Below are 24,660 nucleotides of genomic sequence, written 5' to 3' on the forward strand. Positions count from 1 at the left end.
CTTGTGAATTGATCTCAACGTGATTTGAAAGATGTTGGTTACTTGAAAACAAACTCATACTAAGTAGTTTACAGGATTTTATAGCTCCAAAAGTCCATGCAAGCATTTTACACTAACCCTCACCCCACCAAAAGGAACAAAAAAACACTCTGAAATATATAAATAACACAACTAAGTACCCTATATTACAATAATTGAAACAAAATCTTTCCAACAGTACAACTGACCCTTTCTCTAGGTACTATGATAATGTGAAAGGGAGATTACTGCTTGGTAAACACATTCAGATCTTTATTTCTCAGCAACATAACTAAAGGAACGCAGAAGACTATTCCTCCTATACCAATACCATATTATATATACTGGAAAACCATGTTATGTTGTTCATGATGATCCCCCAAGCCCCAGCCTTGAGTTAAGCCAATTGGAGACTTCATCCATCTCCCTTGGAACAGTATAGTGACCAAGCCTGCACCCAAAAAGTTTAATGATTTGTTTAATTGAAGTGTGATTCATTCGAAATTGAGTTATTTCTGCTCAAGAGTTCTTACCCATCATAGGATTTGAATGTAATGTATCGGAAGCCTGCTGAACTTAAGGATTGAGCTGATTTCTCTCCGTATTTGTAGAGGACTACATCATCACCTACATCAGTAAATAACTGTGCTTTACACGTGCTAAAGAGGTCATCATTTGAATAGTTAATCATGCACAAGCTCTACTTGGCATAGATTACAAAACAATTTTGCGTGCATCAGGAAAAAAATTTCACAGCAACTATTCATCAATACAAGCTTTTAGTCCAATGAAACAAGATAGTGGTAAGTTTATAAGCTACCTTACAGATGACAAAGAAATATGGTTTCAACATTGAAGTGCAGGTTATCAATTAGCTTGATTTTAGTTAAATATTGACATGTTTAATTTCACATTGTTAAATTATTATGAATCTAAAATTGATTGAGGGGCAATAACTTCAAGTAGTTATTGCGTTGGATCAAATTTTCTGTGCTAAAATTTACTATTCATAGTTTTCTGAATAATAGCAATAACCAAACATAAGTCACTTCACTTCAAAATCAGTTCTGCAAAATCAAATTCAGTGCTGCAAACTTTCACATAAGCACATGCTGAGTTGTATGAATACGTACAGATTCCATGGCCCAGCAAAAGAGGTAATGAAGCAGCTCTCCTTCTAGCTTCATGTGACACTTCGATTTTGTTCCTTAAGCTCCTACATAAACAGAAGTTTCCAACCTTTAGCGTGTGGCTACATTGACCAACATATATATACACGCATGATTTAATGTCAGTGAAATCATACATTGATCCTGGAAGCCAGCCACTTAGTCCAACAACTGCTCTTAAGTTCACTGGATACGGGATGCCATTTCCATACCTTCCCATGGCAAAACAAGTTGCAGAGTATTGAGCTACTGCAGCACCCATACTGAAGCCTCCAATTCCAACTTTCACTGTGACAAAAAAAATAAAATCCATTTCTTGTTAGAATGAATGAATCTACCAAATATCAATTACAAGTCCCAAATTGCATATGCTTATAGGAGCAAAAGTAACAAACAGATTACGAATTAGAGATTGATAATTTTCTTTCTTTATTTTTCCTTTCACTTGAATGATGTTATAGATGAAGAAGAATCTATTCTCATATATTGAAAAATGCTTGGGAAATGATTAATCTGTTTGCATAAACTTCTTAGTTAGCATCTTAAAGAAAAAGAAAATAGAAAGGCCCAAAAGACTTTAGTGTCTGCTTTTAAGTTAAAATTAAGCTGCACATCTCAGTGTTTGGAGAGGTTATAAACTGATATAATTTATAGGAGAAATTCAATTCATTTTCCTTTTTTATTTCACGACAAAAATTTATTCAAACAGAGACTAATTATTATTCAGCTTATATAAATTACCATCAGCTGGCTCTGTTAATAACAAGTTGGCAATGTGTGCTGCTGAGGCATCTAAACTCTCCCAATCATCTGGACCGTCTTCTGAAAGTTCTCCCATGTCAAACCCTGATCAATGTTAGATAAGTAATGTTTAACCACAGGAGTTATCTTACTGTAACATGGTGCTGATTAAATCAGAATGAATAAAAGCACAAGAGGGGTTTATTTAATAGTACATGCAGTGCAGGAAAATCCACCAAGTATTGTTACAGGGCGAGTAGGAGCAGTTGGGCAAATCCATTTTATCTGCAACATATCAGATCATAACCAACATCATATATTTTGTACAAGAGAGTAGATTCATCAGAATATTATAGAGATAAAGTGAGAATACGTGCGTACAAAAGCAAACTAGGAAAGTTCATTTCTTACATTTGGAAGTGGAAGAGATTCCAGCAACTGATATGAGCTGCAAAAAATCCAAGCTCAAGATTTTATTATGCTTGTCTCATTGAATAGAATCAGAGAAGAATGCAAACGTCAATTAGGAATACACAGATTTGTAAGATAAGATAAAAATCTGAATGGTATTTTCAGTCACAACACAATAAATACAGTTGAAAGAAAAATTCTGTAATATGTTAGTTTTTCTACAATATAAATATTCTTATGTCTAAATAAAGTCTTGTCAAGTTACTCATATCAGTAGAGAAAGCAAATGATCTTGTGGTCCCCTAATTGAGAATCTAGTATATACTCTTCCAAATCAAACTTTAAATATAACTTTTTCCAACAGAATTTATTCTATTTAGAATCTCAACCGAAAGAAACACAACACTGAAAGCATACAACACCTAAAAACACAAGTTTGGATCCCTTAGTTATATATGAAGAGTGTTGTCAAAAGTACTGTCCACGCTTAGCTCAGAACTCTGAAGGAGCATATCATAATGGTAAAACAGAAAGTAGGTTTGGGTGAAGAAAAAATAACAATGAAGAGATAATATGACAAGCTTTGGAAGGATCCACACTAGAAAAAGTACACAACATGCCGTTTAGGTGAATGAGCCATATAACAATAACAGAAGTTAAAGATATGACATCCATACCTTAAACCATTGTCACCAAGACCATGCAGCCAAACTATAGTGGCTTGGTGTTTTCCTTTTGGCCTCACCACATGTGTCTTCCCAAACTCCAAACTTCTCCGACCAGTTCTACTACCTGCAAATGGCATATAAAGTTTTGAAGATTGTTGATAGATTTCAAAATACGGCACAAAAGTAACGATGATCTTCAAATGGGATCAAGTAAACTATCATTGATTACAGTCAAACAATACAAGAAGCAAGAACAAAAACAAAAACAGATGCATGACTAATAAAAAAGACTTCCAAAATACAAGCATTTTTAGAAAGAAAGAGCTAAGGGAGCAAAATGCAAGGTGTGAGGAAGGATAAGGAAAATCAAGAGGAGCAAAAGAACTAACCAGAGCCCATATGATAATGTCCATAGCTCATCTTGCTGTGACAAACTGTTCTCAGCACTCCCACCTGTTGAAGTGTGTGAAGGGAGTATGAAGAGGTTATGCAATGAAGAATGCAGAATGGTGATGCCTCTTTATACCCAGAAGGGTGAGGTGGAGTTGGAATAAAATGTGTATGTGTGCCTCCTTGTGTACGTGTAGTGTTCACACCACACCAGCAATAGAGTGTGCGTAGAACCGCCTAAGAAAGCATCAATGAAAAGGAGAGGCATAGACAGACAAAAGCAGAAAACCTTTTATGGGCAAAGAGAATCCAAGCAGTGTAAAGCACATTCATCCATTTCTAAGGCACACAGCAAGGACAGAGGACTCGCACATAGAGAGAATCTATGCTTGTGGGCTGTGGCCAGAAAATAAAGATAACAGCAACAGCAGCTGAAGAATATTACTGAAAACAAGAAAGAATAACCGTGCTTGTAAAGATCATATTTGTTTATCAATTCCTGCTTGATTGATTGATGGGTACCCATTAACCTCAAACTAAAGTCTTTTTCTTTTCCTTCACTTTTTGTGTCCTCAAATTATCAAAGACTAAAAGAAATTCCAGAAATAAAAATGACTGAGAAATGCTATTGGAAAGGGAACCACAGCTTCTAGGTATTTTCCTCTACTTTCTAGCTTAAGACTCATAACATTTAAGCTCAGTAACAACCTTGATCTCAAATTAGAAGTGACAAGAAAAAGCATGTAACCCTTTTACTACATTTGCCTCTCTCTTACTTTCTTGCTTCCCACTACTCCTAGTTGCTCAAACCCCACTTGAAGAAAACTTTTGTTTGTTTATACTCATGACCAACTGCATAAGTCCAAAGCCTATAGCTTCTCTTCAGTAGTGCCAAAACAAAAACAAATAGATAAGCTCCCCAACACACTAAACACGTTAGATCAAATAAAAATACACATCCTAGAATCTTCACCTCTTTTTTGTTTATGCATACGCATTAAACATTAAGCCAAAAGAAGGAACATTAAGAAACAAGAAGAACAATGGAATAAAACAAGGCCATTATTTACAAAATCTCATTTTTAATTTATTACTTGCAGATTGCGGTTTATCTTTTCTATGGTTTCATAGAAAAAGGCTTTAGTTGACTCTAACTTGATACATACATCATAAATTCCACTGGCCAGCTCTTTTTATTTGGTTTATATATATATTGCTTTCCTGTTTTCTTTTCATGTCCTCAAGTGGTGCAGATATTTGCAGCTTTGATTCTCACAGTAATAGCAAATATGTAATTTATTACAAAAAGTGGAGCTGGCATATATCCATGCCATCCTCAGCAAGTTAAATTTGATGTGCACACTATGCATAAGTCAATGACTACATTCATTGCACACCACTATGTCTGTTCACCTATAAAATGCAGTTTTCATGGAAATCTTCAATTGCAATATGTGCTTCTTCTTTCACCTAACTGGTTACTTGTTTGGTGCCGTTTGTCTTAACCTGTGAATCAACAATTCTAGTTGATATTCTCAATCTATGCATTAATTTAATCACTCTCAGGAAAAAGAACCACCACCAACATTTTTTTTTCTCTCTTCCCTTATGAACTTAACTTTGATAACATGCATACATGAGGATGATAAATATTAATATGTATAATAAGACAGTGCTAGCTAGCACACTAACAGCAAGATTAACATTAAACTGATCATCATTGACTTATACCTCAAATTACTTTAATTATGTCCCTCTTACATGGCAGATTCTACTTGGATGGCCAATAAATGGTTAGAAAAAGGTTAATATATGTGTTTTCCTCAAGTCATCCTTGGAAAAAGCTAAATGTGATTCTACTTACATGGCAGATTCTACTTGAATGGCCAATGAATGGTTCAGCACTTAATGTCTTCCTAGCTCAAAAAACTAAGTGTTTTCCTGATATAACAACTTAGAACACCTTTTTCCTCAAACTCCTCCCTAGCCTCACAATACAGTAAAAGAATACCTTCAAGTAGAAATAATGACAATTAATAATTGCATTAGTTGAAGCATAAGTGTCTGTTTAGGAAAAAGTTCTATTGACACTATTTTTGTCTCTTTGTGTGGCACCATGATTTGGCTAAAGAAACAACCACAGTTGATTAAAGAGGGTGGATACCATGATGAATGATGTTATGTTAAAAATCAGTACTTGCATGTTTTCTACTGACAAGACTGTCTTAGGAACTGAATTATTGTTAAACAGAATTTAACCATTATATGTTTCTTATCTCAATCAATTTTATGTAGTTGAGTTTTCAATTTATAAAAGAATTAATAATATTCTGTTACTTTTTTTTTCTGTCATCAAAAAACCTATAAATTATCCCATTTTTTTTCTGCTCCTTTTCTTTCCCAAAGCAAAGAAAACAGTAATCTTGAACAGTAATTAGTAGCTTAAATAGGCAAATCTTCATAGCAGGGGAACATAATATTGAGCAGCAAATTAAAAAGCAGAGTAAATGAGGAAATTCCAAAAGTAGTGCAACTGGTTTGCAATAAGCTGGAATCCACAGAAGAAAAAATATTCTGTCATACCAATGAAGGAAGAAAACTATAGCAGCACAAATTAAAAACTTCCCTCTCCTTGGGAACTAACAAACAGCTATTAACAAATTCAATGAATTGTTTAATCTTTTAATCTTGCAGATTACGCCTGTGGCATATAATATATGTTCATATATTATGATTTAGGCTAAGAAGCTGGTGCTAATCTATTGAGTAGACATTTGTGAACCATAATAAGTGTTTTTGTAGCTACTAGCTTCACTTTCTGTCACTCACAACTATAGATTAATTATCAGATCAGGATAAAATAAATTACTCAATCTTTGTTAGGACAAAACGAACTTTATATACTTCAATGAGAAAGCCACCCTCAGAAAAATGATTCTACTCAGATTCACTCATACCTATCTTTTCTCATAATTCCTTGTTTTCAGCACTTTATTTTGTTAGTGTCTAGTTAATGGAGTCGAGGTTAAATTTTCTTATGCAAAGATTATGTCTTTAATCTTCTTTTTATCGTGATGTTAAAGTTATTGTTTATCTGAATATTCTAGTAATAAATAAATAAATATATATATATATATATATATATATATATATATAACTTTCTAGATATGAAACTTATAGTTATAGATTTTGGGATGAATTACTGACTAATAGTGACCTAATTATGATTCAAATAGTAATAATTTCACTTAAGACAATCGATTCACTTACCATTTCATATGAAATTGAAACTACTTGTTGACCACTCGATTCATAACTGACCGTACAATCATAGAGTGAAATATAACTATTAGAAAGAGGGTTTAGAGTCTAACTCAACCCCACAAAACCGGTTTGTAAGGTGAGATTTGCACCTCACTTATATGTTATAATTTGGTTTTATTTTTAGTCGATGTGAGACTTCCAACACACTCATTTCACGCCGAGGTATAGATATATCGTGCGTAATAGTAAAAATCGGGTGGTCCAATAGCAGCCTGACAACGGATGAAATAGAAACAGAAATGTCCACTTAGAACTCGATAGGATAGGGTTTAACCATAGCTTTGATACTATATCAGAAAGTGAATTTAAACTCTAATTCAATCCCACAAAACCGACTTATAAGATGAAATTTGCACCTCACTTATATATTATAATTTAGTCTCATGAGATATCAATAAAATGTTTACACCCAGAAAATTCTGGACGTAATTATGCATGATTAATAGTAGTAATTTTGAAGGAAGCCATGTCAGTGAATAAAAAATGCAGATAAAAGAATTGCAGAAAAGAGAGTAGTGGTGTGCTTTTGCTGTCATGTCAACTAATTGAGACTTTCTTATCTTCATTTTCTGTGCGAATTTTCAACTATCGAATCAATTGATGTGGCAGCGTTGATGCGCATTCTGTATTAAGTAAATTTTACGATACAACTTATGAATCTTTACAAGGGAAATAAAGTTGACATGAGATTTTTTTTTAAGATAAAATTAATTTTATTAGTTTAAAAAGTGACTAGACATATATTAATTTTTTATTTTGGATAAAAAATAATTAATCGTCACTTAACAGGATAAAATAATATATATTCTTCTTCTAACTTTTGTTGTACTAAATGTAATATAATAATTCATATTGTAAATTCTTAAAATCATAATAGTTTGTGTGAAAAATTAGAGGATATATGATTAATAAGCTTAAAACCCACAAATTATAATTTTGAAATGTATAGGTAAAAGGAACGAATGTTCTTATGATCACATATAAATAATTACTTTGAAAATATTTTAAAAAATATATTTTTATTTAATCAGCATTTTGTGTTTATTTTTTGTTTTTTGGTGTGATATTAAATGTGGATCATTGGGTATTATTATTAATGGTCAATCTTAAAATATATAAATTTAAAAAAAAAAAAAATCAAATAACTTAGTAATCTTATGACGATAAAAAAAAATTAAATCCAATAAATAAAGTATTACTTATAAAAGTCACCTTGAGTGTTATAAATATCATATGCTTTTCTATTTTATTCTTCACTGTTTATTATAGAATATATTGACATTACGTGTTGAACTTTACATTTAATACCTTTAATATTACTTTAGTTTAATTATTAAACAGTGTGATATTCAGAAAAAAAAATAATAACGTATTTTTATGGGATCTAAATGTTCATTTCTATGTTATATAACATAATAAATAATTATTTGTTAAAGTTTCTAAATTCATAAACAAATGATCATTATTTTAATTTATTAAAAACTAATTAAGCTTACCCCTATAAAAAAATATTAAAGACGACATTTATGAAATTTGACATGGGTGTCAATTCTTATTCTATGTGATAGTTTTTAGCAAATTACTCTTATAACAAGCTAATTTTTCTGTCTCTTTATTTAAAGTATGTTAGCAATGTGAAATATTTATCGATTTTATGATAATTAATATCTGTTTAATTTAACAAATTACGGCTATTAGCTCTTACCTTATTTATATAAATTATTTATTTATAAGCTCTTAGATTTCTTATCTTTTCTTTTCTATTATCATCATATTTGAAACAAATAAAACAAAACTAAAAATTCTTTATCATATCTTTATAATAAAAAACCTTAAATATTATTGTCTTAATTGTTAATGTGGTATCATTAGAAGTAACCTCAAATATTAAAGGTAACATATATATATATATATATATATAATAGTATAGTATATGCCCCACTATATAAAGTTAAAAGCATGGTGAGAAGCTACTTATTTATAAATATTTAGGGGAGTTAGGTTGGGTTATTTGATGTGACACAGATTTGTATATGTGCATGTTTTGTCACTCACTCGTAAGAGTATCAAATTGCACAATTAATTATTTTTTTAATGTAACTTCTATCTATATATTAACTATATTTTTATGAATTTAATATTATAAAAAAATTAAATATGTTTTTTATTTCTTAATTTTAGTAAAAATTAAAAATAGTTTATCTTTAAAATTTTCGGTTCAATTTAATTGTCTAACTTAAAAAACTGAATGGATTTAATTTTTTTAATTAAATTTTATTATTTTTATTTTACGTTTTAACATATTTTATAATATTGTTTGAGTTGTTTAAAACATTTCTTTTTAAATATTAATTGAGATATGTATTTGAAATATTAAATAAATTTAATAAAATTTGATTAAAAAATAAATTAATGTAATTCTAAAGATAAAGATTACATTGATCTTTAAAAATAGACTAATTCCAATTTTTATTTAAAGTTAAGGGATTAAAATATATTTAACCAAAAATACCTTCTTCTTACTATAAAAAACATAAATAATATATTAACTCTCTTTAGTTATCAATTTTTTTTTCTCATACTATTGTATTAATATCAACTTGATGGTTAATTTATAATTTAGTTACGTGTGAAAAATTTTGAAGTGCCTCTTGTATATATACAATGTTGATTTGTAACAAAAAAGAAAGAAAAAGTCGTTGCCAACGATAATAATATTTTGTTTTTTCTGGTAACCAAGGTCACTTTCAAGTTTCAATATAAAAAATATTATTTAATATTTTAATTTTTTGGAGAAGAGATAGGAGAATGCTTGAATATGAAAACAAATATTTTTATACACGATAATAGAATCTATTCTACTTTTTATTTAATTTTCTAAAAAAAAGAATTTTATCTATTAGAAAAGTTTAACTTTAAGTTCTTAATTATTCTTTGTAAGTTCAACTTATATCATTATATTAGTATAAAAAAATTTAACACCACTTTTAATTTAATACTTCAAAACATTAAATTCCCTAGTCTTTTTATTTATATAATATTTAATTTTGTTATATAATAAATTCAATATAATGTATTCTATGTGAGTAAAAAAATATGAAGATTTATTTATTTAAGGGTTAAATATATTTTTGATCTAATGTGTTTCTCAAATGCTTGAAACATCAAATAAATCTAACCAAATTTAGTTAAAATTACTAAATTCATACATTTCTAAAGTTAGGGAACTAAATTAGGTAAAATTTTTGAAGAGGGACTAATTTCAAATTTCACTGAAAGTTAAGGAATCAAAAACATATTTAACTCTTTATTTAAAAATATTAGAAAATAAATAATAAAAATAATTAGAATGATATGTGTGGTTCGTTTTTTTTTAAGAGTTTAAGTTTAGCCATTTTGTATAGACTCTGGAGATTAGCCTAGTAGTCAAAGGAGACATTTGAGTTTGAGTTGAAGAGTAGATGTTAAGTAAATTGCAATAACTTGAGTTGCAAGTTATAGTTATTCCCTGCATACTTTTTTTTTTATAGTTGCTCTCACTTTCCAATTTTCTTTTCCTTCTTCATGCTTACTTGGAATCCAACTTCTGTCATATGTTGCTGTCGGATTGAATCAACCTAAAATGGTTAACCCTGGAATTTCTGTGTAAAAAGAAGCTTGTTGATGCATGGTGAACAAGAAGTATCAAGGCAAAAGGTACAAAAGCTTAGTTAATTTTTGGTTTTGTAGATTATGAAAGGTTGTGTTTGGTGAACATAAATAGTAGTGTTGAGAATACATTGAGCAGTTAATTATATGGCGAAATGTGAGAGAAGGAATAATACTATGAGAGGTGTTTGAAAATTTTACTTGGGAAAAAATATAGATGTAGGTTGGTGACTACTCCTTATAACTTCAATTTGAAAGGAAAGTGACTAAATGTGTCCTTTGTCATTTTTAGCATGAGATTGTGTGTTATGCTTTGAATCAATGCTGTTCAGATGCTAATTACTTGATTTGGACTCCATTACCATTACTTCAATGTTCTTATGTTACCTTTATAAGGGCACTACTTATAAACGACTCTAAGCATTTCGGATAAATCTTTCTAAGAATTAAGAATATATAGTTGTCATTTCATTAGTTTTCAGTGCTTACTTTTTCTTTCGTTTATTTTGTTCTCTCGAATTTCGGTATAACCTTTCGCAATATTTTTCTTTTCTGTCCTTTTTTCTTGGTGAAAAAGAAATTAAAAAAAAATAGTGTCTTGTGTTGTGTTATGTGTATACTTTTATTTCTATATTCTTCCAGGTGATAAACTCTCCGATACCCTCCAGTACCACCATTTTCCCTTTGTTTTATTGGAAAAGGACATAGTTTCAAATAGAACATATATTTCTTTTTCTATAGGAAAGTAAAATATTACACCTGTCATGATCGAGCCAAGCTTTCTGTACATTAATTAGGAATATAAAATCTTAAATCCTGCATTCTAACTTTGGGGATATAAATTATTACCCTTAATCTGAAGATAAATACGAACTTTATTTCTACGAAAAAATAAGACGGAGTTAAGGACTTCATGGGCCATTGTTCCATGAAGCTTCTTGCAAAGATTTATTCACAATACATATACAAACCAATTGGTTGTAGTTTTCAACGAGATAAAATCATGAGTTGATGACGGTGTAATCAAACTTGTAATCATACACATTATTTGCATACTACGGATTGTACGTCTATTTCTGATGCTAGATATTCTGTAGCCATGTGAACGTTCCAAATAGTTAGAACTTGGAAAAAAACAACCATTTCACATGGCCTTTCATGCGAAAAAAAGATTCTTCAACAAGATGATTCTTTAAGATATGATTAATAGTTCAAAACGAGTAGAGCTGCTAAATAATAGGCTGAAACAAAATGGGGAAAATATGATTAAAAGCAACCACCGTTACTACATAAAATGTTGTTTAGTGGCGAGAGGACCTCCTCGCCGTTAGGCTCACACCTTTTAAACAATTTGAAGTCACGTTCTTGGAATTCTCTCCCTGCTCCCCAAAACATAATCCGGAAATTCAAACCAGTTAAGAAATCATCAAGGAGTATCAATTATTTCGCAACCAATAAAAACAGTCTAGCACCATGATAGCTCAAAAAAATGAGCATACAGCGTTCAAACAATCGCAGAAAGTTACTACCTCAAAAGTTGCCATACCATACAGACAAATCAAAACCAACATAGGCCACAGCATTTTGAAAGGCCGGAGTGTATGCTAAACAATGTCTCTCCATGTTCCCAGAATTTATTCCAGATGGAAAATTGAATGATCAATCAATGGTGGTGATCATCATCGCCATGTCCATCGGGTGGTCCACCAGGTCCTACCACTTCAAGCTGTTCGGGGAAAAAAGATAGAATAATTAGTGTCCATGTGTAAACAGTTATTTGATTATTGTCCATTAATGTTCTAAATAGCTGACAGGGAGGAGAAACTTTGCTCTCGAAAGTTGGACACAAGACAAGACAGTAGTTAGGCAAAAACTAATGCGTTTCCGAAGCAACCACCAACTCACATTACACTAAATCATATTGATGACATTGCCAAAATCAAATTCCTATAGATTTTCAAACTATTTCCTGGGATGTTACAAATAATTGAGGAACTTGCGGAGCATTCGGCAAACAAATTGATTTGCTCAAGATGAGCTGGCCCATGGTTGCCAAACTCGAGGGTTAACAGGTGAATTTACACAAGTTAACGCATTGAGCCAGGATCAGAACAAAACAACTCCATCATAGACTTGGGCACGGTTGAACTCCAATGAGGAGCTTATATAGGACCATGCAAGCATGTTGAAAATAAAAATATAAAAAATAAAAAAAATTGCTGCCAGTTCCATTAGTTTCAATAAAATGCCTAAAACTGCTCCCACAAAATTCCACTGTTTTCATTTGGGCTTCCCAGATCTTTCTTGGCTATTGTGCATTTTCAGCTATAGCTCGTGAGTTGTGAGCCTTCAGGTTTCTCTTCCTTTGAACACGTCTTCTTATCTAATGATAATGTTAGTGGAAACAAAGATGCTGAAAGATTGGAATTTTGGTTACTTTTACTTTTCACTTTATGAACTTTTACGTTTTAAGGTCCATTTGGACAAGCTTCTCAAAAGAACTTCTATTTTGAGAAAAATATGAAAAAAAAAAATTAACTTGACTTCTCCATAAGTTCAAATTAACTTCATATACAACTTAGAAAACAAAATTTAGTGAAATTATATGAGAGAAGTCAATTAGAAGTTAATTTTAACTAATGGAGAAGTCAATTTTTTTTTTTTCTTCTCTTTTTTTTCCTAGAGGTTCTTATGGAAAACCTTGTCGAAACAGGAACTTAATTTTATCACTGTCACACTTTGTCCCTTCAGTGTTTTGTTACAAAGTTAGAATGTTTGCACTGTATTGTTTTATGGCATTACATTTGATGTGGAAACTATGATAAGAATATTATTTAGTTTGGACTTTGTATACCATGATTATGATTTCTTAATATTATTTTGGTTACAAGCCCTGCATAAATATAAATAAACTATAAGAGTTTAATAATTTTATCAGGAGCTTACAAAATTTTGATTCTAATAAAAGGTTTTGTTGTTTGACTAGTCACTTGCTTTGAGGTCAAAAATAGGTACTCAACTTACGGGCAATTGGAAGTGCTCCATTGAATTTATTTGGGATTATCTCATCATCATAGTAGTCAAAGTGAAAATAGATGGGTGTTTGTTCTAAGCATATGGAAGTGACTTATAAAAGACCCATCAACTCTTAATATATTATTTCAATAAGTTTCTCATACAGTACCGAGATAACGATTATTACATAAGCTCTCATGTGGTAGTAGCTAATTGAATAAGTTTCTAATTATATTATTCACCCAAATGTACCCTTAAACCATCTACCTTATGGATGATAATAAAAATTCAATGTTTAAAATACATACATTGTTAAGATTGAAAACCTCTCATTTTCCATCAACTATTTTATAATATATTTGGGCTAATATGAGAATTATCTCACAGCAATAAACTAAAAACGCCATAATTGTGCAACAAAATCAGATAATCATATTTAAAACTAGTTAAAGAAATTAGATTGTAGAAATATTTGAGTTATTACGGGAGTTAAAAACTGCTCCATATATATTATATACGAGCAGCCTCAGCTTGACAACAACCACTAAGCGACCGGTGCTTGACAATCAACTATCGATGCGCACAAGTGAAGCACCCAACTAGAGTTTTCAATCTAAATACCTAATTATCTTGGCATTCAACTCCATCTCTGTCTAAAGTGAAAGCACAGGATATAAATGACTCATTGATTCTACACTCACCACAAAAATATTACGCAACAGTAATAGATATTTTAAGCATCATTCTGAACTTACAACAAAATATTGTGCGCACACAGGACATTCATGAGGCTTGCCTTTCTCCAGCCAAAACCAGACAACATCATGCTCATCCTCTGCAGTAAAACAAGTTGTTCACCCCCTCATTAACACCACAACCAGAATTCAAGAATTTCTCATCATGATGGGATGCAATCTTCACACAAATTAAGAGAAACAAGGGATATTTTGATGCTCACCGCCTTCACCGCCTGGGCATCCAACTATCCTTTTATCATAGTAAGATTTTACAATGGCAGGTGCTTCCTATGAACCAAAACAAATAATGAAAGCAGAAATAGATGAAGCATTTATAAAATCACTATCAATAATATGGCGATGTGAATCTGACCAAACTATTTGGTAAGAATTAGAGAAAGAAACATGAATACTTACACAGGCAGATAGCTCATTCAATCAAATGAAAGGGGAAATATTAAGAACCTTATGTAAGATACAATTAGAAGGTATAGGATACGAAAGGCTCAGACAATCTCAGATGATAAAATTTCATCAATTGACGCAAATATATTAGTGTCTGTGTTAACAGCTATATTGTTATCCAAGCTTAGCTCAATGAATTTCACTGACGTCAAAATATTATGCATCAACAACGCTTTCACACTTCTCTCCTGGACTAAAACCTCATTAAGCACAAGGATTATCATTTACTGACACAATGGTTTATGAGAGAGTACCAGAGGCTTTTATATCAACAGTTTATGAGGAGCTTGCTTCTAGATGTAATCTTACACTAGAAGAAGAAATACTCAAGTTTTTCACAATCAAGACCTCTTCACATAATTGCGGTACTAAAAAATATGGTCATACCAACATCGAAAACACCTTCTAATAAGTAAATTCCAAAACTCAACAGTTACAGCAACGCTTGTTCAGGTTATGCAGAGATAGTCACATGTAGGGTGTACGCCCTGGAGGGGGTGTTACCAGGAAATAGTGCATTAGAAGGTTTCCTAGCCTTCAAATGGAAAACTGCTACACAAGAATAAATCTCAAACAAAAGATGAAATGAAAATCGAAACGAACATCACTTATGAACTCTTATAGATTCCCAAGGCGAAATCAATGCTATTCCTAGAAAACAAACTTATACATTAGTTAAAATACAGTTTAAATAGAGAAGCAATAAGACTGACCTTTGTGCCGAATGGACCTTCGGGATGGTCTATTTCAAGAATATCCCTTCCCTAATCAAAAGAATCAGACAACAGTTAGAACAAAAAAAACAATGAGAACCTCCCTTCAAATGCTTGGTTCAACTCAAATAGTGTACAGGAAATAACACTTTGCTTAATATCTCTTTCTTCAATATTTTAACCTTAACCATAAGGCTCGTGTGTGCGCACGAAGAATAAATAATCTAGAATTATTAACAAAACCCGCAAACGAAGCACACTGTGCATTTGATTGAATCGAGAGAGAGAGAGAGAGAGAGAGAGAGATACCTCGAGCTCAGCTTCAAGCTCCTCGCGCTCGTGTCCGGTAGCGATAGGCATTACATCCTCAACCTTCTTTTTGATCGCAGTAGCATCCTCTATAAGAAGAAAAAATAAGACGAATTAATCGGTTGGCGAAAGAGAAAATAAAGAAAGAGGAAGATAGAGCACCGGATTGAGTTGAGAAGTAGCGGTAGGAGCGAGAAAGAGCGGGGAATCTGGCGGCGGCGGAAGCAGATCGGGAAGTAAGAGAGGAGGAAGAAGCGGCGGCTAGGGTTTTTAGGTTGGAAGATAGAAACCTCCGCAACATGTTTGATCTCAGGTCGCACCCAGTCAGAAAATTGGAAATGGAGTTGTTACCTCCTACTACTTGCTTCACTCTAGATCGTCCTTTCTCTTTCTCTTCGGCTACCTTTCGATTGCTCCTAACCCATCGACCGCTCAAAGTTATAATTTTACTACATTTTATTATTACATATTTCCATTTATTTTATTTCAAATTTTAATCTTTCCAATTTACAAAAATAGTCATTTATATGATAAAATTAAATAACTTCTTAGAGTAATTCACCCATTTAATTATGTCACGTGTTAGAGCAAGTTGTTTCACATCATTACCTAAACTAATTTAAATAAAATTTTTAAATGATCCTTGCATAATTTTAAATTAGTTAAAATGAAAATAATAAATTAACAATGTTAAAAATCTTTATTCTATTTTTGTATGGTAGTGGCATTTAAATTAAGCTCTGAGACAAATTGGGTGAGTAGGGGTTTGACTTTGGCATGTGAGGGACAGAAAGAGAGACTTTCGATAAATGAAGAAATAAAGCATTTATCTCTAATACTATATAATAGAATTTTTTATTTTCTTATATGTTTTCTATTTACTCTTGAGTATAATTATTTTTAATATATATGTATTTATATGCATAAAACATATCACTTTTTAGAAGTATTTCATTTAATTTTTATTTTTTAATATCTCTTACGTTGAATTGAAAAATTAAATTATTTAAATTATATTTTAAAGATTTGTTTTTTTAATTAAACTGTTTAATAACAACTCGTATTATTTTTGAAATGTTCAAAAAGTAACACACTTATGTTTTCCTTTATGTTAATAAGAAAAATATAACAAAATTTGAATTTAGTGAAATATAAGTTTTTTAATTTGTTAAATATTTTAGTATAATATAATTTTATTTCTTTATTTCACGTTCTCTTTCTTTATTTCAAACAAGTATAGTGAATTTTTCAGCATTTTTTATTTATACGGATTTTTATTCCAGCTCTTACTTTTATAGATATTTTCAATTCTTTATTTTATTTCTAATGCAGAAATGAAGGCAAAAAAAAGGATATTTTCTCATTACATTAATAAATACTAATAAATGAATTTGTATTAAGAAAAATTAATACAACACATTTTCATATTTTTTTAAACTAAATATTTTCCCATTAATACAAACATTTTTCTAAATTTTCTTTGTTCTACACATCAAAAAAAGTTAGTAGAATTTGTTCTATCCATCAAACAATATAAAAACTTTTGTTTTATTCTTCTTCTTTATTTATATCTCACTTTTCTTTTCCTTTTTCTCCTTTCCATTTTCATAGACATTATTAAAATAACCTCAAGGACACAATTTTTTCATTTTTTACATACATGTCATACAAATTTCTTGATAATGCTAAAAAATAACCCTACAAGTCTAAGTTGCAACTTCCTAAAATTTTGGCTCAGCCAATCAGTTTTTGCTTATATCTTTTGCCTTCAGGCTCTTCCCTTTCACTCTCATCTAATTTCCTCCTCAAGTTTTTCAGATCATCTTCACCAACCAACCCATTCAATTCTTTATTCAATGCATATGCTTCCCCCATTTTCCTTCGGCACTCTTTACTCGCTGAATCATGAGAAACAACTGAAACACAGCTCAGAGAATAAGTATGTATGGAATCCCAAATCGATGTGGTAGGAATACGTGTTATGTTTTATCAGAAAAATATGTTCCAAACTAGGAGACATTCATAGAATAAGGTTAATTTGTATAAAACAATTGCAGCCAAATATCAGCTTTATTAAAAAAACTGCCGACAGATAGATAAATCAAAGAAATATAACTTCCTAGCACTCCTCATCCAAACTAAAGAAATCTTCCCCTGATATCTAAGTCCAAGGTATGGATATCACTCTTTATCTAAAACTTTAAGACAATAAGTTAATGATATTTATCATTATATAGTGTTCTATTTTTTTATTTTTATCTAACGTGAGACCTAAAGTAACACTTGAAATTTTTACAAATGTTACAACTAACCTGGTATTGGGTAGTCTTTACCAATTATGCAATTTGCTTTGGTCTGAATACTTTTAGGAGCAGTCCAAGGTTCATAAATGTACTCCTTGGGCATATCTGCTTGTAGATTTTCAGTTCTAACATGTTATCAAAAGAAAAGTTGACTAGATGGTAGAACAAGATGGAAGTGAGGGAACAATGACATACCTTTTAAGACTGGGAGAAAATGCCTAATATAGTCGCCATTAGGGTCATACTTCTTACCAAATGTGGTTGGGGAATAAATACGATTGTACTGATCATGATAGACAAAACATGTCAGAGGAATGTTCAGGATTTAACCCATGAAACAGAAGCCTAGATGAACAAAAAAGCCAAATCCAGTTCAATGCAGTCACTTTCCACAGAAAATTCAGAACTAGGAACAAAGTATACTTCTAACCTGATAAAAGAAAGATGAACAAGAAAGCCACATCCAATTTCCGTTATTAATTGCCCAATCTGAATCAATCAGAAGCCTCTCAAAGACATCCCGTCCTTTTTCCCAGTGAACAAACTGTCAGCAGCAAAAACAGATGTCAGTATCCAATAGCTTAGCATGAATAATTTGGCAAGGTTATTTAAAGTACTTGTACCAGATCGCCTCGAGTTAGAAAACATGCGACAGAATGTCGTGCCAAATGATGCATCCAACCCCATCTGCGTAGCTACAACATGAAAAACGGATTCAAAAGGCTGAAAAACGTATTGCGGCAGAATAGCTCTGAGGTACACAAATTTGAAGCAAAACAACTTTTATTATTGCTTCATGTGGAAGAGGATGTCAAAGCCCAAATCCAAACCTGGATCATGATAGCATCAATCCAAGGAAATCCCGTCCTAGCCTCCCTCCAAGCCTCCAGCAGTTTATCATCATCCTTCCAAGGAATCTACAATATATTTTAAGTGACATCTATAATAATTAAGTGGCATCACATTTTCTTTAACAGAGCAGTGTTAATCTGACATCAACCTCATAGCATAATAATAGGCCAAGATTCAACACACCAACAATAATATAAGGATTTGCGTAGAATGGAGAATAGTAAAAATAAATACTCTTGAAGCATAAACATAACGAGCTAAATTGTCATATCTTTATGCTTAGAGGCTGTATACAATAGCAACAACATCTTCTAATCTCACCTGCTTGCATATCCTATTGCCTTTCATTCTATCAAAATTTGGAGTCCCAAAAGCAGCCGTGTAAAAGAACTCTCGCCACAACAACTGCAAAAATCAAACAGCTTCAGTTTCCTCAAGGCAGAATTCTGAAAACAATAAAGTGATATTAACTTCAGGAGATGGCAGGACCTGTCCGGAAAGAGAAACAGGTGGTGATGAATGCTTTGGCATACTTCTATATATATCCTGAATTCGCTGGTAGAAATATCTTGAAGATAAACAACCAAACTGCATAGGAAATGAATGAAAGGCAAAAAATGTAGAAATGATCTCAACAAGGTTCTTTGTGTGATTTAATACAGTTCAAACGGAACAGGTTTTGACTTACTTTCAGGTACGGTGATAAAACAGTTGTTGCCGGCTTCAGAAATGCAGATGGATTGCCCTTTGGTTTCTCAAAGTTTGCCACCCACTTCTAAGATCATAAAAACAACAAACCAAAGCATGATACTGGTTAAAAGAATCTACATTACCATGTTGCCTCCCCAATTACATGCACTTGACCTTTCAGCAAGAAACATCAATCTTATATGTGAATACTGATGAATTGGCATCCCAGCATTGAGATTATAGTTGTTATTTTTGAATGCTGAAACTTAGAGTGTAGAAAGTACCTTGTCTTTCATGCATTCATCCAACCTCTTCAATGCTTCTGACTCACCCCCTTTGAAGGGAGAGAATTCATCCTGAACAAAACTTCTACCATTAGGTGCACAGAAGGGGTATGATCTAAAATATAAAACACGCTCACGTACCTGTTCAGCTTCTCCATATCCAAGATCTGTGATGGTAGGAACTTCAAAAATATCACAACTTCCAAGATGGCCAACTGGAGGAAGTGAAGAGTACACGGTTGTGAGAGGAGAGGGTGGCTCCCCAGCAAGCTTGACAAACGATTGATAACTAAGGGGTGGCTTCCCTCCGTTCTTTTTTGGCATTAGCAAGAACACAAAACAAATTGATCACAAGTTAACATAATCAGAACAATAATAACAATGAATAACCTAGGAATCCAACCATAAAGGAAAAAACTATTCATTCGTAGGATAAGATCAATTTGTTGAAGGTTCAAACTCACCTTGTGTATAATATCCGTGGGGTTGAAGAGTGTGTGACTCACAGGAGAGAAAACCTCAATTCCAGCAGCGAGTGCAAAGTTCTGTAAACACATACCCAGTAAAGCCAATAGCCACACCCCAAATACACACCCTTAAAAACAAGGAGTAAGATTCTCAAACAACAAAAACATCTCAAGTAAACAACATTTGTACCTTAACTTTAACATCCAGAGCCTGATAATACGGTTCAGTGTCGTACTCAAAGCACAGCTTGCTGACATTCCACTGAAGCAACAATCATAAACAAAATTACAAAACAACTAGCTTGAATTTTGCAAACAATAGAAAGAAAGAAATCGATGGTAGAGATAACGGATGTATTGTATTGTACACATGCCTCCTTCAAGCAATGAATGACGACTTCAGCTGGGTCACCCTTGAGAATCAAAAGTCGCGAGCCAAGGTTCTTGAGGTTGAGGTCCAGGTCCACGAGGCTCTCCAACAAGAACTTGATGCGGTTCAGACCCGCGCGCGATGACCCAGGTGAGAAAGCATTCGGGTCGGGTTTCATATAATGCGGGTCAATCACGAAGACAGGGTAGAGATGAGAGGCAGTTCGGGACGCGAACTCGAGAGCCGGGTTGTCGTGGATCCGAATGCCCTTCCTGAACCACACCAGAGAACCCGACCCGGATCCCATCAGCACAATTGCAAAGGTGAAGGTTTGAACCGAATCCTCTTCTTCGCGCCTTTCCTTAAACACCAATTTACGTTTTCATAATGAAATACGAAGTTGTTGTTTCTAACGTGCGCCGCGAATTCACCTATCGAACCTTACGTGATTCGGGGTTTGGTTTACGCACACCGCGTAGGTTAGAACGTGTTTCGATAGAGAAAATGTAACGGTACCTGATATGCCACGTTGCGGTTTTTACGCCACGTACTGTTGTTATTGCTCCTGTGAATTCAATTAATTCGATTTTGGCTTATTTTTTTATTAAACTGCTTTAATTTATCGTTAATATAAAAAGGTTATCCAAAAATATGTACAAGAATATTTATATCTTAATCAATATATATAAGAACAACCAAATTTTAAAAACGTAACTATTAATTTTGAGAATATACTTCAGGAAAATTTCAATAAAAGTTGAAAAATATATTTATTATCGTTTTGGAGAAAAGTAATTTTGTCCTTCTAAGAATATTTTACTAACAAGTGTTTCTATTTACCAAATAAAAGAAGTGCTATTATTCTCAAGACATTAATAATATTCACTTTTTCATGTAATTTATCTTATAAAATACTAAAAAACTATTCCTAAAAAGATGGCTTATTCTCATGACATTAATAATATTCACCTTTTCATGTAATTTATCTTATTAAATACTAAAAAACTATTCCTGAAAAGATTGCTGTAGAAAAAAACATGTTAAAACCATGAATGACACAAAACATTAACAGAATTACTTTTTTTCTATATTTTATTTTTTACAAAATAATAAATTATTTCTATATTTATACTAGCACAAGTTATAACTTATGTATTATAATAAGAAGAGAGTTAATTTAATTTTTAATCCATTATTAGTTCTAAAATATCATTTTTTAAGTTTTCACAATACTGTTAATTTAATATTTTATCTTTTATTAACCTAAAATAGTGTTCCATATTGAATCGTTATAATCTTTACACAAACTCTTACTTTAAAAGTTGATTTGAACGTAAAAACTGTGCTTAGATAAGTGATTGAACATTTCTATGCAATGGTTAATTATGTATTAAATCATGCACAAAATGTCATTTTCTTCATTGACTTCACCAAATTATTATATGATCATACTGATTAAAGTTGTATTCTGCGATAATACAACTTAAGAAAAATTATTGGTGAAATAGAAAATAAAATTGTTCATCATGATATAATATTAGCTCATTATCTAAAACAGAGAAGATTATATATATATATATATATATATATATATATATATATATATATATATATATATATATATATATATATTCCATTTGTAATAATATAAATGATTTAAAAAGTCAATTTTTAATTAAATTTAATTGTATAAAATTAATCACATAAAAATTTAATCGTTTTTTTTTAACATTATTAATATTTTTATCCTTATATTTATGATTAAAAGTTATTCCAGTATATCTGCACAAAAAGAAATACACTATAACATTTGGTTAATTTTTTTATCTATTATTAATAATTAAACATTATGAATATTAGCTATCGATTATAAATTCTAGACTTATTTGATAGTAATGATTATTATTGGGTTTATCCTTCCTACTCTAATTGAAAACATACATGAAAATAAAAGTTTACTCAACCAGACCAGCCACAATAGTTTTGTTGAGTTTTCAGTACATATTTAGATATCATTATACACAATTTTCAGTGTATATCCACGCGGTCTAGAAAAAATAATATATAAAATTTAATTAATATTACATAAAATAGTAAAAATAATTGATCTCATTTTCAAAAATACTAAATCACAAATAAATTCTGAGAAAGTATTATTAAAATTTTAAGAAAAAACGAAACTAAAAGATTAAAATGCATACTGTCTATAATTTTAAAAAGATATTGAATTGACTGTTAAAATTAAATTTAGTAAAGAAAGATTAATAACTAGTCAACAAAAAACAAACAGATGCTACATTAAATACTCTAGTTCATATCCTCTCTCAGAATTTTGCATAAACATTTTTGTCTTTCTTTAAATATTTCCTCAGTTTCATTTATTGTCTCTTTTCATCTGCAGCCCTCCAATTATAATTTTTAGTTTTTCAATTTTACAAAAAAAAAAAAAAAACACCTAGAACTTATTTTTCATTATATATTAGTTAAGAATAAATTAAGAAAAAAATAATATTGAAATTTATTTTTATTGACTAATTAGAATTACTTTCATCTAATATTCATAAGAAAAAAATAGATTACTTATATTTAAATAAAAGATAATAAATAAATTTTTAATCTATAAATATTATTAAATTTGAATAATTAGTTTTAGTTCTTATGAATTTAGTTTAGTTTAATAAAGTATATTTTTTTTTTCATCACTCAACATATTTTAAATTATTATTTTACTTTCCAATATTTATTGACTATATATGATAATAAAATATATGGTACATCATGCTTCACATTATATATTTCCTTCGATACCTACTAAATTATATATATTTTTCAATAATCATCTAAAATAATTTAATTAATAAATTAAAAAATAATACAACAATAAGTTATATGAATCCATCGTACATATGTGAATTAGTAGTATGAGATGTTATATGAACCAAATATATTTAGCGTGCATCAATCACAGATTTTAAGAGATCGGAGTCAGATTAATTAATTACCCAAATAATCACATACCAGAGATTAATTAATTATCCTAAGAAGTATAATTAAACGAATCATGCAGAAATATTATACATTACAGAGTGTCCCAAATCATGAACAGTTGAAAGAGTTTTGAAAGATAAATTAAAGTCGACGAATTGAAAATTGAAAAGGTGCCAACAGAGTTCCTATTTCTCGTACCCTTTCGAAATATCGGAGGCGAGTCTGGAGGCGATTGCAGAGTGGTACATGATATCGTGAAACGTCGACGTTTCCACCGTTTTTTTCCGCAGCTGTTTCGCCTTCTCCTCTGTGAAGCACCCAGCAGAAAACCTTGAACCGGGCCGGTTCAGCTCTCGCTCCAGATCTGATTTTTTGCTCGGATTTGGGCTGATGTAGTCCGCTTCCGCGGGCCAACCGAAGAGAGGGGCCCACCAATTGGAAGAAACGGGCTTCCTGTTGTTGGCATCGGGCTTTGCCGGCGAGCCCGCAGAAGCCCGGATGATTGGGGGTTGGATAAACGTGAATGTGGTTGCCATGAGTAAGAGAAAAGAGATGAACAATGGGTTTGGTTTTTGCTTAGATTGTTAGAAACTTAGAGAAAAAGAAAAAGAAAACAAGTTCAAGTTGAGGTGGAGAAATTATCAGGTGTGTCAGGATTCCATGAGGTCATTCGCTGCATCAGCTGAATCTTCAATATGAGATGTGATTGCTGAAAAGAAAAGGTATTTAGGAAATTTTGATATGAGTGTAGAATTGGGTTGGTGGAGAGCGTAACAGAGGAGAATAATTGTGGATAAGGAAGAACACGTGGCAGATGCAGGAGATAATGTTGACTATTTTGTCTCTTTTCTTACTTTTTCGTGAGATATTAAGTGCACTTTTTCTAAGATGTTGAGTGTTACCATTTACTTTTTCAAATACAGAATTTTAGAATGAAGATGTGTTTTATTTTTTATTAAATTGATTTATCTTTTTTAAATTATCGAAATGAATAAAACTAAAAAAATAAGTCATATTTGAAAATACCGTTTTCCTTATAACATTATTTCAAGTTAAAGTAAATCTTTCTTTATTAACGAAAACAAATATATTAAAGGT

The 24,660-nt window shown here is 31.3% G+C and overlaps 4 protein-coding genes across 7 annotated transcripts; all 4 read right to left on the minus strand.

Moving 5' to 3' along the window:
* Positions 1 to 54: 54 nt before the first annotated feature.
* On the minus strand, positions 55 to 3,849 carry LOC106774266 (acyl-protein thioesterase 1 homolog 1). Its single transcript, XM_014661201.2, has 10 exons — positions 3,687 to 3,849; positions 3,397 to 3,460; positions 3,017 to 3,131; positions 2,340 to 2,376; positions 2,144 to 2,213; positions 1,929 to 2,033; positions 1,325 to 1,475; positions 1,152 to 1,234; positions 552 to 645; positions 55 to 469 (listed from the first exon to the last, which is right to left on the minus strand). Exons 2-10 carry the CDS (start codon positions 3,425 to 3,427, stop codon positions 385 to 387), a joined length of 771 nt encoding a protein of 256 aa, XP_014516687.1. The 5' UTR covers positions 3,428 to 3,460; positions 3,687 to 3,849; the 3' UTR covers positions 55 to 384.
* A 7,762-nt stretch (positions 3,850 to 11,611) lies between these two features.
* LOC106774265 (putative cytochrome c oxidase subunit 5b-like) lies at positions 11,612 to 16,047 on the minus strand. Its single transcript, XM_014661198.2, has 6 exons — positions 15,771 to 16,047; positions 15,609 to 15,697; positions 15,300 to 15,350; positions 14,343 to 14,409; positions 14,140 to 14,219; positions 11,612 to 12,095 (listed from the first exon to the last, which is right to left on the minus strand). Exons 1-6 carry the CDS (start codon positions 15,907 to 15,909, stop codon positions 12,033 to 12,035), a joined length of 489 nt encoding a protein of 162 aa, XP_014516684.1. The 5' UTR covers positions 15,910 to 16,047; the 3' UTR covers positions 11,612 to 12,032.
* A 1,125-nt stretch (positions 16,048 to 17,172) lies between these two features.
* Positions 17,173 to 21,064, minus strand: LOC106773656 ((6-4)DNA photolyase). 4 transcript variants are annotated; one of them, XM_014660387.2, is made up of 14 exons: positions 20,579 to 21,034; positions 20,395 to 20,466; positions 20,202 to 20,282; positions 19,879 to 20,049; positions 19,738 to 19,809; positions 19,452 to 19,535; positions 19,253 to 19,351; positions 19,085 to 19,168; positions 18,742 to 18,828; positions 18,535 to 18,606; positions 18,342 to 18,455; positions 18,107 to 18,194; positions 17,921 to 18,016; positions 17,175 to 17,524 (listed from the first exon to the last, which is right to left on the minus strand). In XM_014660387.2, exons 1-14 carry the CDS (start codon positions 20,879 to 20,881, stop codon positions 17,343 to 17,345), a joined length of 1,605 nt encoding a protein of 534 aa, XP_014515873.1. In that variant the 5' UTR covers positions 20,882 to 21,034; the 3' UTR covers positions 17,175 to 17,342. The 4 variants fall into 4 exon arrangements, with proteins under 4 accessions (XP_014515874.1, XP_014515873.1, XP_014515872.1 ...); XM_014660386.2 differs by having other exon boundaries at positions 17,176 to 17,524; positions 19,452 to 19,538; positions 20,579 to 21,023; XM_014660388.2 differs by lacking the exon at positions 17,921 to 18,016 and having other exon boundaries at positions 17,173 to 17,524; positions 19,452 to 19,538; positions 20,579 to 21,045.
* Positions 21,065 to 23,598: 2,534 nt separating this feature from the next.
* Positions 23,599 to 24,370, minus strand: LOC106773841. The gene has a single exon (XM_014660598.2). It carries the CDS (start codon positions 24,096 to 24,098, stop codon positions 23,748 to 23,750), a length of 351 nt encoding a protein of 116 aa, XP_014516084.1. The 5' UTR covers positions 24,099 to 24,370; the 3' UTR covers positions 23,599 to 23,747.
* Positions 24,371 to 24,660: the final 290 nt, after the last annotated feature.

This window comes from Vigna radiata, chromosome 9, assembly GCF_000741045.1.
Source record: "Vigna radiata var. radiata cultivar VC1973A chromosome 9, Vradiata_ver6, whole genome shotgun sequence".
Lineage (NCBI taxonomy): Eukaryota > Viridiplantae > Streptophyta > Magnoliopsida > Fabales > Fabaceae > Vigna > Vigna radiata.